General features: G+C 33.1%; 1 protein-coding gene across 5 annotated transcripts in view; it reads right to left on the minus strand.

Moving 5' to 3' along the window:
• The window catches only part of ANKRD17 (ankyrin repeat domain 17), a 139,830-nt gene that overhangs the window by 52,067 nt on the left and 70,143 nt on the right, over positions 1–17,620 (minus strand). For 3 of the 5 annotated variants that reach the window (XM_015593512.1, XM_015593511.1, XM_006917299.3), the window contains exons 4-15: positions 17,468–17,615; positions 17,076–17,223; positions 15,696–15,929; positions 13,004–13,098; positions 10,902–11,139; positions 9,375–9,566; positions 8,382–8,491; positions 6,845–6,932; positions 5,264–5,391; positions 4,865–5,008; positions 4,374–4,476; positions 2,205–2,957 (exon numbers count right to left, since the gene is read on the minus strand). In XM_015593512.1, coding sequence (XP_015448998.1) covers positions 2,205–2,957; positions 4,374–4,476; positions 4,865–5,008; positions 5,264–5,391; positions 6,845–6,932; positions 8,382–8,491; positions 9,375–9,566; positions 10,902–11,139; positions 13,004–13,098; positions 15,696–15,929; positions 17,076–17,223; positions 17,468–17,615 — 2,381 coding nt within the window. The remainder of the gene's footprint in view (positions 1–2,204; positions 2,958–4,373; positions 4,477–4,864; positions 5,009–5,263; positions 5,392–6,844; positions 6,933–8,381; positions 8,492–9,374; positions 9,567–10,901; positions 11,140–13,003; positions 13,099–15,695; positions 15,930–17,075; positions 17,224–17,467; positions 17,616–17,620) is intronic. The other 2 variants (XM_015593514.1, XM_015593513.1) reach the window with 1 other exon arrangement.

Consider the following 17,620-nt stretch of genomic DNA (forward strand, 5'->3'; position numbering starts at 1 on the left):
AGGTGTTAAGTGGATAAACAGGGAACTGATTTTGCTTTGGTAAGCACGGAGAACAGGGAAAACAAGATTTTAGCCAGCCAAGTATATAGAAAAAGATACTGAACCTTATAAGAGCAGTCTAATAAATGGGAACTAACAGATAAAGAACAAAGTTTATGCTGAAGGAGGGAAGACGGAGCCTAATGAGATTGTAAGATATTTAAAAACCCAAAGAAAAAAATGAAAACAGTCATTAATCAACAGAAAGAACAAGTACTATCACAGAAAAAGTTTAAAGAAATATTGTGGAAGTGAGTGCATGAGTATATGTATGTTTATGCATGTGCAAATGCATGATGACAGGAATGGGTTGCAATAGGTAGCTGAATGTTCTTAATCCTGTTCTTCCTTCTGGCCATCTCTCCTTTCCCCATACAAATGAGCATAATAAAGAGGTAAAGTATTTTTATAATATGACAGATGTCATATTTCCTGAAAAGTTATATGCTTAAAAAACTTTTTTGTATGAAAACACCTGGAACACATAGGAAGAATTTAATTGTTCATGTTTGATCAATCAATCAACAGAAAAACTAGTTTACAAACCTCTGACAACTCTAATCAGCATAAAATCTATATAACTGGCAAATCATTGTTGCTTCTGACAGCTAGATTCTGACAGCATGTCAAAAAAATTTTAAAAATTCAATGATATGGAATGCCCATTCTTCATTTAATTGAATAAATAACACTTAACTCTATACATTCTTTGTAATTCAATTGACATAAGAGAAAGAATATCATTATGACCTCAATTAATGGCCATGGAAGTAATTATCAATTTGTAGTTTTTGGCTACTGTGCTTCAATTTTCATAAGATATCTAATGTCTTACTAATAAATTGTATTACTAATTATTATAACCAGCTAATGGTGATTAGCAGTGATCTTCAAATCTAGAAAAATTTTATAACTATAAAGAATCTATGAGAATCTTTACATTTCTTACTAACGATTAATAGTATTTTTTCCAAGGTAGTTATTGCAACCTATAAGAGTAGCAGAGACTTTCATTCCACATATTACTGTTGAGGTGATATTAAAAGAGGGCTGGGAAACTTTAGAGCAATTTTTAAGTATAAAAAATCTATCTCTGCTGGTTTCTCAGTTTCTGAATGTCAGCTAAATATCTCAACACTATACAATTTAGTTTTAGTCTTTTAAAAGATAAAGCTAAATGACATATAACACCTCATAATATATAATGCTACTAAAAGTTTCAAAATTAGAAAAATTCAATTATCTTTTAAGTAAAGACCAAAAAGTAAAAAAAGAGGAGAACTATTTATTCCCTTTTTCTTCTTGTCCTTCATTTTCAAATAAAGAAAATTCTCCTTTTCAGTATACATTCTTACAGCTTATAATCCTATAAAATCTCACTGCACTACTTTGTTACAGAACTCGTGAAAAATAAGTACCAAAAACTAAAACCATTAAAACAACCTTCTAAAATATTTCTTCTAGCCAATGAAACTAGTTATAATGGAATAAAATTCCTCTGACTCTACATTTAAAGAGATGTCATTTATGATACTGACAGGGGACCGCACCTTCCCATAGTACAATTAGAAAGAGACTACACATTAACATTCACAGGGGATAAAATCACTGACATACAGTATAAGCAAACCCTATTTGGTCTGGTACTTTATTATTGTTGTAAAGGTGTTTAAGTTTGTTTTTTTTTTTTAATCCATCAGGTCTGAAGTCTGATCCATTAGGATATAAAGTATTTCTGTTCAGAAATAAGCTTTCTGATGTCCTACTAGTTTTGCATTTCAACTATCAATTTCCCAGTTTATTGGTGTGAATACAGAAGCAAAAAAGCCAAAATTCAATCTTAGTATTCTTACATTAACTTAAAGAGAAAAAACAAAAACAAAAACAAAAAAATTAGACATCACCACCACTACTATAAAACCTAGATTCCCAGCCTACCCAGCTAAGCCAGAAAGTTTCAGTCACTTGTATTGAATGAGCTAATCTTTAATTTGACCTGTAACCATCTGAGAACTTCTGAGATTGAACTAACATTTAAAAAAAATATACATGGGTCAAGAGTCCAAAAATAGTTCTCAAGTTGGGTATAGCAAAAACTTCTGGCACACTCTTACTCGCCTTAAGCAAATCATATTTGATACCTGCTCATAACAATATAAACCCACCTGCCATGATGTCATCCAGCGTGTCATTGAGGGTCTGAGCAGGGCTGGCTACCATTAACCCTTGTTGTGTTTCTGTCAGAATTCCTTGCCCCAGCCCTGCCAACTGTGCTTGGCCCAGTACTGGCTGTCCAACTATCACTCCTTGCAGTTCTGTAAGATTTGCGATGGACCCTGGAGGTAAGGGACCTGCCGCCAGAGGCAAAGCTTGAGGCATGGCCAGAGGCTGGATTGGTGCAAAACCCATCTGAGCAGCAGTCTGCTGGGGTTCATCTTTAAGCAAAATGGGATCCACTTGCTGTAATCGTGCATAGTCTCCTTCCGAAAGCTGTTCTCCAACCCCAACAGGAGTTAGTAGTCCCAGATGTTGGCAAGACTGTTGCTGCTGCTGCTGAAGTTGAATTCTTTGAGCTTTAACCTCTAGATACTGCTTTTTTAGCTGCTGCTGAGTTTTCAGTTGTAACTCTCGTTCTACTTTCTGTAGTTCCTCCAAAATCTTTTGTTTCTTCTGAATTTGTTCTTCCCTTGTTTTGTTCAGCTCCTCTATCTTCTCCTTGGTAAGTTGGTCAGCGTGAGCCAGTTCCAAGGACTGCAGCTGTGCATTCTTTTCTATGGCTTCTTTTATCCTCTGTTCCAGTTCTGTTAACTTTCCCTGAGCCTCTTCTACAATGCTCTCTGGAGACTGATTGGTGATGTAACCCTGTACATCCTGGCTGTTTGCTGGCAAATGGCTGCTGGACTTTTGTTTAGAAGCAGCTGTGTGAAAAAGAAACCCCCTCAGAAGTGCACATGAATGGCATCCTCATTACAGAGTTACTGTTGGGAGGTTTAGTGCCAACAGTTATGCACCAAGTTATCATAGCCACAGAAGGTGAGAATGCACTGTTAAGGAGTTTAAAACAAATCCACCTTCTTTATCATAAATATAAAATGTATGTATTTTATGTGCATAGAGTAATCTTTGGGAAATTTCAGAATTTTTAAAATATCACATGGCTAAAATTAGATAATAGAGGGATGCAGATTTGTGATATCCAAGTGGTGCAATTAAAGTAAAATCTAAGGCTATGTGTAGATACTTCATCTGGTCATAAAGATGTAAAACTTACCAAAAGAACAGAATAATAATACTAAATTATTCAGATCTGTGCCTTTTAAACACACACACATACACACAAAGAGTACCCAAACCACTGAGCAGTACCAGGATATTAAAATTCAACTAATATATATGTCTTTGGTGGGGCCTACCATCTTTAAGACTGATAAAGGCAAGATATAAATTCAGATATTCACACAGCTACCTGGCAAGGAGAGAATTGGGATTCAGTTTCCCTGGAAGAAAAGATGCTGGACTACTCCATCCACTGTATCTTCTGACAGCCAGATGAATAAACACATCTGGCTACAGGTACAGCACTCAGCTGTTTGCTATACCAACTGAAAAAGGTGCCAAGACTCTATGTTGTTAGTAGTGACTGGAAAGAGCTGGTGGAAATACTTAGTATTCTTGTTGGTAAAATAATACAGGTAGCCAAAAACCAAAAAATTAAAAACAGATTGGTTCCTCAGGTGAAACTTTTAAAAAAGAAAAACTGAGTCAAACTAGTAGCTGCAATGTTGTGGGACATAACTTATGAACATGCATGGTGTAACATCCACAAATCAAATAAATATGGACCTCAGAATTCTAGAGAAACAAGCATATCTGAAGTTAACTTTGAATTATTGGTTGAGAAAAGGTATCCCAGATATAATATATATATTAAACCAGATACTATAAAATAAATTTTAAGTTTGATCTAATTTGTTATTTACCCCTCATATCATTACAGAAATTTAAGTAATTTACAAAAATGTTACCCAGCCTCACATTTCAACATGAATAGAAATGCTAGTTATTAGAGGAAATCATAGATAATCAGAACTGCATCAAAGATGAGCATCTGAATTTCTCCTGCTAATACTTCTAATTCTAGCACAAATTAGTGCTAATTAACTATCTTCTCTCCCAATAACATATGTTTTCATTGGTGAAAAAAATCTTTAATTATGCCAACTTAGTAAAATTCATTTTTTGTGGAAAAATAATTTTAAAAGGCTAGGTTTTTGTAATTTTATCATTTTTACCTGGACAACATGTTAGAAACAGTCTTTAGAAGTATAACTGACCTTTATTCCTGATGGGAAGAGTAGTGGCAACATTGGCAGGTGGTTTGTCAGGCTCCTGAGGTGGGACAACCATAGGCAGTGCTTGAACTGGTACACGAGGAGCCTAAGACGAAAGAAACTAATTATATTTCTACTTTTTCTACACGTTCCATTAGATAATATGCTTTAAATGAAGAATAAGTTACTAAGACTTATTTAAAATATTTTTAATGTAGCATTACTCTTTATGATATATTTACTTAAAATATGTTGGTACTCAATTACTTTCCATGATATTTTTGTAATGGACTTTGAATTCAAATAAGAGGACAAGGCAAAATTCTATCAATCTAGAATCTGAATATTATATTAGATGTTCGTTAACCATATCAAGTGCATGTCTATAAAGAGAATTACGTAATAGAACAAAAAACATCTAGTTTAAACTGAAACTATGAGCCAGAGAGAAATAAAGGAGATATAATATAAAATGCTTTAGTTTTCAATCTTACCCTATTTAAATCGTGGGATGGGGGGGTTAACTGAGTGACATCTGGTGGAGGCGCTGAGAGCAAGTTATTAGGATAGTCCAAAAGATAGCAAACAACACTTGTATGGCCACCTTTTGCTGCTTCTATCAACATAGTCGAGCCATCCTAAAAGAGTGAATATGGAAGGGAAAAATTTTTTTTAAAAAAAGTTAACCTACAGAACAATTAGGGAAGATAAAGACAACAGGCTCCAGACACATTAAAATCTTAGGTTTAATAAAGAACACTTTCCTCTAATAAAACAGGAGAAAACGAATACACTTATAATGCTATTATAAATGGAACTGAGAGATGATATCTTATAATTTCCAAGAATGAAGAATTAATCACAATGTTACCTGAAACATTTGAGTTACATACTTTTAAACGGTGAGTAGGATCTGCCCCATGAGCCAAAAGTAGTTCCACCACGGCCAGATGACCCCCTGCACAAGCCAGGGACAGTACAGTATGGTCATTATTAGCTGTAGTTCTATTCACATTCGCTCCTGAAAGAGACAAAGCATGAAAAATCATGTTAATAGAGCACTGTGTCTTAAATCATGATAAATTTCAAAATCATAAAAAATAGAGAATAGTATAATGAAGCCCCACAGAGCCATCATCCAGATTCAATGATTATAAATGCACAGCCAATTTTGTTTCACATATACTCACATCAATTCTCCTCTTACCACCCTGAATTGTTATAAAGCAAATCCCGGACATGATAAATTATATGAAATTATCATCTATAAATAGTTCAGCATGTGCCAGTAAAAGAATAAAAGCATATACCATTCCTAATATAAACACTTTTTAAAAAGTAAAATGAAATTTTACCTACATTTTAAATTACTAAGCAAAAAACATGACTAAAAACCAATGAAAATAAACCACACTGCCCTCTACAGGCTAAATATGTAGAGAACGAAAACAGAATAGAAAGTAATAGTATTATCTTTTTTCAAAGGGAATATCTAAGAATGAAAACTAGTATATTTACTCTTTGATATGAACTGATCCCAGATTTGGAGCACTGTGCTAGGCAATGTGAAAAATGAAAATAAAATAACAAAAAGAAACTGGAATCAGGATAATTAAAATTAACTAAAGAGGAGATAGTGATTATGTAAATAATTCTATTCATAATTCCATTTTTTAGAATACTGTTATATAAATATACATCACAAGTAAGTATTCAAATTCCCTAAAATAATTTGACCAGTAAGATGTTTCTCATTTATTTTCTTTACCTATAAACAATTACAAACTGGACATTTCTTTAACTGTTTTTTCTAAGAAGGAAATGGCATAACTGCCTTTTTAATTATATACAGTCTTTCTATACATTTGAACTTATGTAGTAAACACCTAAGAAATAATTTAAAGGAAGTAATCAGATGCCAATTTATCATTAAAGTCTTTGGTATTTAAAGTAGAATTACTAACCATGAATGAAAATCCTCTATGTATTTTGGCATATTTGTCACATTTCAATTTTGAAAATTTTTTGTGCTATAATTATGACCACCACTTCTCCCCATTTTACAAAAAAGGAAAATTTAGGCCCCAGGAAATATAAATTAGAAAAGTTACTTGCCCTCAAGTTACTCAGTGGGATAAATATTATAAAAATCCAATTTCAAGATATATTATTACACGAACAGAACAGACTAAGTAATCTAAACCCTCAAAGTTTTATATAGAGAAATTTTTGTTTATATAAATGTTTCTTGACTAGGGTGGTAATCAGTTATGATGGCTGTTCATAGTTTTGGAACTATTCTATATACTGCAGGATGTTTATCATCTACCCACTTACAAAATCTCTGCAGCTGTCCCTCCACCAAGTGATATCAAAAAAATGTCCTTTACCCCTCAATCTCTAAATACTTGAGTGCAAGAGATAGACATCTTTGATTTAAAAAAAAAAACAAACCTTCTTTTACATAAACCTACCTTTACTAATTAAGAACTGAACAGTACAAACATGACCAGCTCTCGCAGCTTTCATTAAAGGAGTTCTTCCACCTTCAGATTCATGCTCCTGTTTAAAAAACACAGACTTAATTGATATTTAATTGTCAGTGAACAATTACTCTTTTTCATGAACATCAAAAGAAAAAGAATTGGACTAATTTCTGAATCTAAATATCATGCTTTGAAGCAAATAAAGGAATACATTTAAATTTAAGAAATCTCAAATTAGAAATAAGTTCTACAAAAATAATTTAAGAATTGGAGTTACAGTCATGTCATTGTGACACCCTCACCTAAATCCATCTGGATAATTTTTCCTTCTCTCTCCACAAAAAGGATTGTGGAACTTGAACAGTGAGTGGTACTTTAGCACAGGCCTCTCAAAACAATCAACATTATTAGCATTATGTTTCACAGCTACTGTAGTAAACACCAGAAATATAGTTCCCTAAGCTGAAGTTCAAAATCTAATAAGAAATATACGCACAGCTAACTAGAATATCATGTGTGTCATAAGCACTTCAAGAGTTGTACCAACGCATGCAGAGCTGAAAGAGACCACAATAGTAATCTAATTCAATCCTCCACTTTCATAAATAAGGCAAGATAAATTAATTGACTAAGTAATAATGGAGGTGCCTGTTTCTGCCTGCATATGAATTTGTTAGAATCTATGAACTTTTTCAGGAAAACACATTTGCTTATTGATCTCAGTCCCATAGACATATAAGTGTCTACGTTTTAGTTAAAACCTATCTTTTCATGTGTCACTCCTACTCTCTCACAAGCTAAACTGGAAGACTATTTTCCCCATGCACATTTGCTTTACACTTCCCTACCTCTTAGGCTATACTCATACTATACTATTCTTCCAACTAGAATATCTCTTTTGTCACAACATTGCCATAAGTATCTTTCTAAACCTTACACAGCACAAAATGTAGTATCCCAGATGATGTCTTTACCTCTTCTGATCTTGCTTACTCTCTGTATTTTCCCTATGACATCTCTTTATAATCTTCCTTATGATGACCTGAGTATTTTATCCTTCTTACTTAATTAAATGTTGAAGGAAAAGATTATTAAATACTTAATCTTTTTAACTCCTTTATTATTTAATAATGCTCTGAACAGTATAGGTACAACTTATTTCCTAAGCTACAGTGAAATGTGTCTAAGCTATATTTGCCTTTTTACACCAAATCTGAAAAGTTTCTAAAAATGGTTAAATACTTAAGAGAAAATAATTTTGTATTAACATATCTAACACAAAATTTTCATTTTTTTGGTAGGGGACAGGGGTAGTACATCTGCAAGTCCTGCTAATAAGGAAAATACTAATGGATGCCAAACTGTGTAGAAAAGAAAAACTAGACTAAATGAGATAAAGAAAGGTAAAAAGGCCAACATAAAATTGGAATTAAAGAAATACCTTTGTCTATAATCTCCAATTAATTTTAAATTAATTTCTTGTATTAGTTTTAAATATTAGGATTTAAAAAGTGACATAGCTTACCAGATCTGCTCCTGCCTGAAGTAAGACATCTGCTACATCAGTATGACCATTTTCACAGGCATATGTTAGTGCTGTATCCCCTGTTGCTGTTGTAGCATGAACATTAGCTCCTGCAATAGTATTAAATGATACACAGACTTAATAAAAAAATAAGACATTAATGATGGACACAGAAATTTCTTCTAGATAAGCCAGATATCTTCAAATTAGACAAAATAGCCTTATCCATTTCTAGCAATCTAGAAATGGAGAATATTGTCGGCATCTTTAAAATCAAAAAAGAAAAAACAAAAAACAGAAATAGATCACTGCTTGAAATTAAAGCTCTAGATACTTCAAACAGTAATAAGGTAAGCATTATTCACAGGGGCCAAGACATGGAAACAACCAAAGTTGCCTTCGATAGATGATTAGATAACGAAGATGTGGTACATATATACAATGGAATATTACTCAGCCATAAGAAAGATGAAATACTGCCATTTGTGACAACATGGATGGATCTTGAGATTATCATGCTAAGTGAAATAAGTCAGACTGAAAAAGTTGAGAACTATATTTCACTCATATGTGGGATATAATACTGAAAGCAACAAACAAACATGACAAACAGAGACTCATGGACACAGACAACGAATAGTGGTTACCAGAGGGTGGGGGTAAGGGTGAAGGTAAACAGGGATAGGTTAAATATTTGGTGAAGGGAGGAATTAATTTTGGGTGGTGAACACACAATGCAACACACAAATGACATATTACTGAATTGTACATTTGAAACCTATCTGATTTTATTAACCAATGTCACCCCAATAATTTGAATTAAAAAAAACAGCAGTAAGATAAATCATTTTTTCGGAATACACACAAATTTTATCACATCATTTTTTCACATACATTCAATATATCTTAATACCAGAAAAAATTATTTGCATTATAACATTTTAACTTAAATAAATCATATAAAAAACTTCTCCCAAATACAAAAATGCCTACCTGCAGCTAATAAGTATTTAACTAACTCCAAATGACCCTCTTGAGCAGCTTCCATTAAAGGGGTAGAACACCCTAGTTCTATATCAGCTCCTGCCTTAATTAGGAAGTCTGCCACCTCCAGAAAGCCTCCACAGCAAGCCAGAGTCAAGGCAGTTTCTTGAGTTTCTTCTGTCTGTGCATTGATATTTGCTCCTAAAATAAAGATTCTAATTATTGAGAGAAAGTCATCAACTTATTTCAGAGATAAGCAAAACACGATTGTTTCCTAAGACATTATATTTCAAAAATGAACACTTACATTACTAAATAATAATTTGCCTCTCCCCTACTCAGGGGAGTAGTTAAAAATAAACTATCAAAGTCATATCCACTAGTCCATACTTGATGTACACAGCTGGATTAAGATTTACTAAGCCAGAAGGTACAAGTCGGGTGATAAAAGGACTTAGAAAAAAAAAATAAATAAATTACTTTCCCTCATTATAAAGATTCAAAAATAATGATAATAAAGATACTGATGATGTTAATAATAATAGTTAATGTTTAATATGCTATTGGTACTTCCCAGGCAATATTGAAAGCCTGTTGCTATCAGCTCCATTTGACAGCTAGGGAAATTGAGGTTAATTAATTTGCTCAAGGTCACAACATTATCATTGTCACCATTACCAACATAGCTAATACTTAACAGGTACTATATGACAGTGTTCTAAAACTTTATATATATTAATTCTCATAACAACCACACAGATAACAAAATTGAAGCACAAAAGATTAGAAACATGTCTGAAGTTATAAAATTGGCAAGAAGTGCAGTTGTGATTTGGAGTCTGTCCCAAATCTATGCTAAAATTCTAGTCACTATTACCTCTTAATAAAAAGGTTTTATTAAAACACGCCATTCCTCTTAAATCTGTCCAAACAAAATCTTTATTCTAAAAGAGATATAAAAATTAGACTACAAATATGAACAGAGGTGGGAGATTACTTCTAAATTTAAGGCATCTTAATACAGTAAAGTAACGCTTTCATTTTTCCCAAAAGAGAATTCCATATGTACTGAGCTCGACAGCTTCCTATATGTGCATTCTTATTCTTACATTTTTATCAAGTTAGTCCTTATAGCAGAATTTCCTGTACTATGTTTCATGAAATACTAGATATATCAAATATTTATTACTAGGTATTCTGCCCCAAAAGAAATTCTCTCAATCAACATAGTAGCTTGAGAAATGCTGAATCTCATATATGCTCCTACACAACCTACAACTCTACCCACCCCACTTCCAGTGCTGTTTTTAATCACATAGCACTTAATGGCTCTGAAAGTTCTATGATAAAGGAGTCTATTTGATTTTATTTAGCGCAGTATGGAAGCAATTGTCCAAGCAAACACTTTATCATTAGTTTTGTGACAACATCTCATGACAAATCCACTAGAAATATGAAATATTGAATTTAATTTTATACAATTATAATCTTACATTTTACACATTTGTATTTTAGTGTCTTGATTGGAATGGTTACCTTGGCCTAGAAGTAATGCCACCATTTCTTCATGTCCTTCACGAGCTGCTTCCATCAATGGTGTATAACCTTCATCATTGACCTCTTCCAGGCTAGCTCCTCTTTCAATAAGTAAAGCCGCAAGTTCCACATGCCCACCACATGCAGCCAAAGTCAATGGTGACTCAAATGAATCAGCAGGCATGTTCACTTGGGCACCACTGTCAAGAAGTAACCTAGCTACTTCAACATGGCCATCCTAATTATAATGCAATTAAAAAATTAGATCAGCACCATTAAAAAAAAGTCTTTTAAAATATAAAGATTTCTCAATTATTATACAGTGAAGCTTACTGATCTCCACTCGAATGAGAATTAATAAACATATGCTTAACAGCTGGGTCATAAGTATTAAGACTTTTCTATATTTCTGTAGTATACAGTAGGAAATGGAGATTGAGAATATAAAACATGTAGAAAAATGTCTTCAATCAAGAAGCTTGTTAACCAACATCGACATTGCACACGATATAAACTTAAATGCTTAAAAGATAAAATTTAGAAAGCAAAAGTTAGATTTTTTGTAGAAACCGTAAGAACAAGAAAGCTTGAATAGGTAGAAAAAGAAAAATGAAATCATTTTTGAAGGAGTGGGGAAACTGTGCATGATATGTTAAGGGAAGGAAAACACAACATGTACATGGTATTTCCTTTGCTGTTCAACATTCAAATGCCAATGAAAATTAAAAAAAAAAGAAAACAGAAGTACTCTTATTATCTTGTCTCCTTTACCACAGCTTCCTAACTACTGGCAACTCCAAGGCTCCATTTTCCCTCCTTTCTTTCCTTTGATATTACTTTTTTCCTTCTATAAATTACCTCACACAACAGGCATCTGATTTTCTTTTTAACATGTCATACCCATTTTGCCTCCATACTTCTCATACTATACCATTTTAATGTCTTATTACTATGGTTATTCTGATGTTCCTCCAGCTCAGAATTTTCTCCCGCGTAAATAGTCAACTCCTACATTTCCTTTAAAGTTAAAAACCTCAATCTCTTAGCAAGCTTCCAAATGTCTGGCCCCTACTATCTTTCATTTACTTATAACACTTCCAATGCATGCTGGTTTTGTCTATAAAATACTCCATTTTAATTTTAATTTCTTAATATACTTAAAGGTTGTTACTCTAGCGGGAGTGGCAAGGATGTTTTAAATTCCTTATCATGGAATATCAGTGATGTGTTTTACACGTATTATCTCATTTAATCCTCAAAACAACCCCAGAGATGGGGAACTCAAAACTTTCAAAGAAAACTTATATTTGTTTAAAAAAATAATTTACTAAAGCAAATACTGACATGACCATAAGGAAAACAAAGACAACTCAAGCCTTAAATAGCTACATAGTATTTTTTTTTAAATTAGTAATTAAAATTTAACATCCTTTTACTCATTCTCCAAAGGGAAGTTAAGAAACTTCAAATTTATTTGGGGCCTTCTTTCTTTGGCATCTTTTTCTCATGAATCTGTCTATAATGTTACTCTGACCCATTTCTGTGCCACCAATCAAAGACTGAGATACAACGTTTAAGAGCATTATTATTAACCATTCCCAGGTACACTTTCTAAAAAAAAAAAATGAGTTCTTACAAAAGGAATTCAGGGCTCAAAAAAGACCATGATAGAGGGAGAATTAGGTAACACAAATAATAGTCTAATTTCAAAGTTCTGATAAATAAAATTATTGGTTTAATGAATATATTATGCTTAGTAATTAATATGTGAGTACTGTGGATTATAGTCTCTTCTTTAATATCCTTGATCAACCTTCTAAAAAGCTACTTTTTGTGCAACTACGTAACATCAGTACACTTATGTGAGACTAAGAAGATGAAGACTGTGCTGTAAAGCCTCAGAAAGTACCTCTAATAGAAGTTATTATTGTACAACTGGCCCTGAAAACTACTGATAATTCAGATAGCTGAGGTTCTGGTCTACAATAAGTCTATAATAAACTAAATCTTTGAACTCAAGGAAAAGACATTCGTTGTATACTATCTTTCCTACCTAATATATAAATATATTTATATGTATGTATATATTTCAATAATCTTACCATGCAAGCCTCCATTAGAGCAGTGTGCATTTCATCTGTTTTATGCTCTTGATCTGCGCCTGCTTCCAAAAGAAATCGCACCATCTCTAGGTGTCCTAAACCAAAAGTGTATAAGATTACTTTAAGATATCTTATTCCAAAAAATATAAGAAAAATTCCAACATTTTGAAGTTATATTTAATTATAGCACAATTAAATCTATAAGCATAATATTGAAGTCAGCTATAAGCCACCCTCAACTGCTGAACACAACTTACACAAGTGACCTTTGCTATTCTACTCCTTACCCTGTTGCCCTAGAAACTGTTGCTACTAGAATCCTTGCTACAGATGAACAAAGACGCCATTAAAATCCAACACCCAGAATATCCTCTCTACAACCTTATAAGAGTTCAGGCATGTTATAGTTATTTTACTTATGGTGTACAATAAATTTGCCTTCATGAACTACTAGCCTGGGATGATTATAATCACTGAAGCTATTTCTACGAAGAAATATGTTTTAAGTTTCAATAGCTAACTCAAACTTTTTAGGAACAATCTGCTTGTAAGTTGAGAACTGCATACATTAAAAACATTCTTGAAACAACACCATTTAGTCTATATTTATTTATTTAGATATAAACATTCATACACACACACACATATATTTATGTAGTTTCAAATAAACCATATGCTTCAGTTCAGATAAAGACACCTTATGAGTAGACAAAGACGACACATTATGTTTTAGAAAGAATTTCAGATACTATGCAAAGAACAATTTAAAAAATTAATTTTTTCTTGATTTTATTTGGAATGAGGGGTACTCAGTTGTCAATCAACTGAGACTAGGGGGGAGTGAATGGTAGAATCAGAAATAAACAATTAAAACTAACTTTAGTGAATAAGTGCAGCATCTGCCATATTTTGTTTTTGCTAAACACCTACCCTCCACCCTCCACTCTCCTTTTCCTCTCTATCATTCTCCTTTCTCAAAGATCCACATCAATGTTCAGTCTCAGTCTGAGTTCTATCCCTTCCCCAGCTCCGCTTATTAACCTATGTCCTAGGAGACCTCACCAGAGGAAAGGGAGAAGGTTCATGGGTCCTTGACAATAGTAAAGATGTTCTCCACCAGCTGTTCTATATTCGGCTTTTAGTTAAAGCCTGCAGACCCCAACCTCAGATGCCCCTTTTGGAAAGTGGGGCTACACGCAAAGAGACAGATAGCAGTTATATGGAGCCCCATCTCAATGCTCTTCTGGCTAGCTGGGACTCAGTAGTAAAATACAGGCAGTTCCAGGTTCAAAAATATTTGTGAAAAGGGGAGAGAGCCACCCAATCAGCCTGCCTTGGTGAGGCTTAATTCTTCTCGAGGCTTAATTCTCATCTTCCCAAAGAAGACCAGCCTCTGCCTAATTACCAAACAGAACTGGAAAACTAGGCACCTCAGCTGTGCTAACTAATCACCCTTAATCTGAAAATCTGTTAACACCAGATAATCAAGAACACTTTAAATACATATTTTCGCATTTAACTTAAATTTTAGTCACTTATGCATCTAAGCATTATTTTAGCCATGTTTTTTAAAGGAAATTATTCCAAAAGACCTCACACAACCTTGGCCACTTGGAAACAGAATGAAACAACACTGAGGCCAAGACTAGGGTGAGGCAATCAAAGTTAGGAGTGCAAAATTTAAGAAGGTATTCACTCACACTCATAAGTTTGTGTAAGTGAAGATTCAATATTGAGTGTCTCCTTAAATTTTGTACTCACCTTGCAAGAGCCTTTTCTTGATACCTCAGTCAAGAATTTGTTACTTTTCTATGATACAAAACTGCACAGCTGCAGATAATATAAAACACTGAACTGAATAGCTATGCAGACAAACTGCATGAAATCTGCTTTTTAAAAAAGTTGCTTAGTTTATAGAAATTTATGTCATAAAGGTGGATTCTGAAAAATACCTGGCTCTGTGGCTATCTTTTAAGAATGCAGAATCTAGAGTATTAGCTAGTTGAAGACAAGGCATCTTTCCAGACAATTATCTTGCCCTAAGAGAGTACTTTTCTGTATTATTAAGATTTTCAGGCTGATTGACATCACTTATCATGTTCCCCACTCTGTACAGTTATATATGGGTAGATGTTCTCAATTTCAACCAGTTCTTACTTCTAATTTTATTACACGTGTTGATGATACTCTAAATTGTTCATACCACTTCTCATTTTTCTTCTCATAGCCCCTCCTTTTTCTTCAATTTTTCTCCTTTCTTCCTGGTATCATGAGAAATAGCTTAAGCACCTTCTTGTTGGTGGATCAATATGGCTATTTTATTGTGTTTTCTTTTAAACTTATAGGCTGAACACTTCTGGATTCAACAGGATTCTTTTGTGTGAACTAGGGAAAATATTCTGACATGCAAAACCATTTAAAAGTACACCATTTAAAAATACATTTTATATTAACTTTCTGATGAAGTAATTGTACCAATTAAGTCATTTTTCAGTGACAACATTTATACTATTGAGTCTACATTTGAAAAGTTTACATATTAGACTTTTAAACTTTGAAATACTTTAAATGCTTTTATCAGTTAATTACAACCCTATTACCACTTTAATTTTATTTTTTATTTTAATTAAAAATATAAACTGTCATTTCACATGTTTAAAACTGTATTTTTTAAAAATGTTTTATACTGTACCTTTGTAACAAGCTAAAGTAAGGGCACTCTCTTTAAATTCATTGGAATGCGTATTAATGCCAGCCCCATTTTCTAGCAGCAATCTGGCTACTTCTACGTGTCCAGCACTTCCAGCTTCCATAAGAGGAGTATGACCATTTTCATTATGGTCCTCAATACTAGCACCGGATTCCAAGAGCACCTTTACAACATCTACATAGCCTCCAGCACAAGCATAAGTAAGTGCCGTATTGCCTATTTTAATAAAGAAAAACAAAAACACATTAACATAACATACCAATTAAAAGAGCCTAACTTAGCATCAAGAAAAAACTGAAAAAACTTAATAAATTTAGATAACATACATACATACATATATATAAGTATTTTCTTCATTGCATTTATCTTACTGAAATCAACTCCCTATTCTTTCCATTTAAAATCAGGGTCAAATACATGTGGAAAATTAGATATACTTACCACAATTATAGAGTTATAAAAGAACTGAGCCATTCTGAAACTAACTTTTCAGATGAAAGAAAAGTTATGTTCATTTTAATTTTAATCAATGTTTCACAAGCTTTATTTTTTGGGGATTGTAATTATTCATTATACATAGATACACCACATACCATTCCTTTTACTCATACATATTTGTTTTCTCTACAATTTCAAACATCAGTTAATTGATCAAAGTTAAAGCAATTTCAAATATATTCCTTCTTGATAAAAATCTCCCGTGTTGCGGGGGAGGGAAGAGATCAACCTTCTGGGTAAAATGGAATTTCTAAAACTGCTTCAAACCAGAACTTGTAGACTTTAAAAATTATTTAAAACATTCAATATTTCTGAAAATCCTGCATGAACAAAATGTACAACATATCTTTTCATATAATTTTAGAGCTTTTATACAAATCTATCTATGACTAAATTTAAAAGAAAAAAAATTAGTTTAGACTGAAGTTATGTCCCTTGCAGGACAATGTTTTCATAATACTTTCTTTTCTTACAGGCCACAAATAATAGGAGGTAATGAAAGACCCGCCTTTTGTCCCATATCCTTCTTGTTCTCCATATCTTTTCTTCCCTTCTCCCCCCAAAAATAGAAAACCTGGATTTGAGAGCCACGGCCTACACTTCCCCATTTCTAAAAGGGTAGTCCTTCTAACTGGGCCAGTGTTTAATCTAAAAGAACCTTAAAAGGCCAAGTAACCGCACTCATACACAGAACTAGCAAAATTTCATTTAAAATGTGTTCTACATATTTTAAACCTAATGCACAGACTTATGCAAATGTATAATTAAGGAAACTGCAAAATCATCACTAATGATCACTTTCATGTGAAATAATTACCAAAGTGTATTAAAATTTAACAAAACTATAGAAGAAATATGCATAACCTGTTGAAGACTGTGCATTGACATCGGCTTTATGAGCTAGCAGCAACTTCACAATTTTGACATGTCCTCCATTAGCAGCAGCCATTAAAGGTGTGATGTCACCTTTGATTCCCCTATCTTCCACATTTGCATGCATTGCCAACAAAACCTTATGAAAGAAATTTAAAGAATATTAGAAAATGGTATTTTCATTAAAAAATTTTGAACATGTTAACACTTACCTAGTCATACTATATATAGTACAAGAGCCTATAAACACAAAATGTATCTAACAAAATTATTCGTTAAAATGAGCCTAATGACTGACACTTTATTATTTCCTTAATAAGCAGGCCAGATTAAAAAACAAAACAAAACAAAACAACCCATGAACTTATTTTGAGAATACAAACCTGTGCAAGCTCATAGTATCCAGCAGAACAAGCTAAACAAAGGAGGCTCTCCCCTTCCTCAGTGTGTTCATTTACACTTCGCCCTTCAATGAGTAACTTTCGCACAGCATTTACATCTCCTTCTGAACAGGCTTCTGCCAAACTGCGGCTATT

This window comes from Pteropus alecto, unplaced genomic scaffold, assembly GCF_000325575.1.
Source record: "Pteropus alecto unplaced genomic scaffold, ASM32557v1 scaffold237, whole genome shotgun sequence".
Taxonomy (NCBI): domain Eukaryota; kingdom Metazoa; phylum Chordata; class Mammalia; order Chiroptera; family Pteropodidae; genus Pteropus; species Pteropus alecto.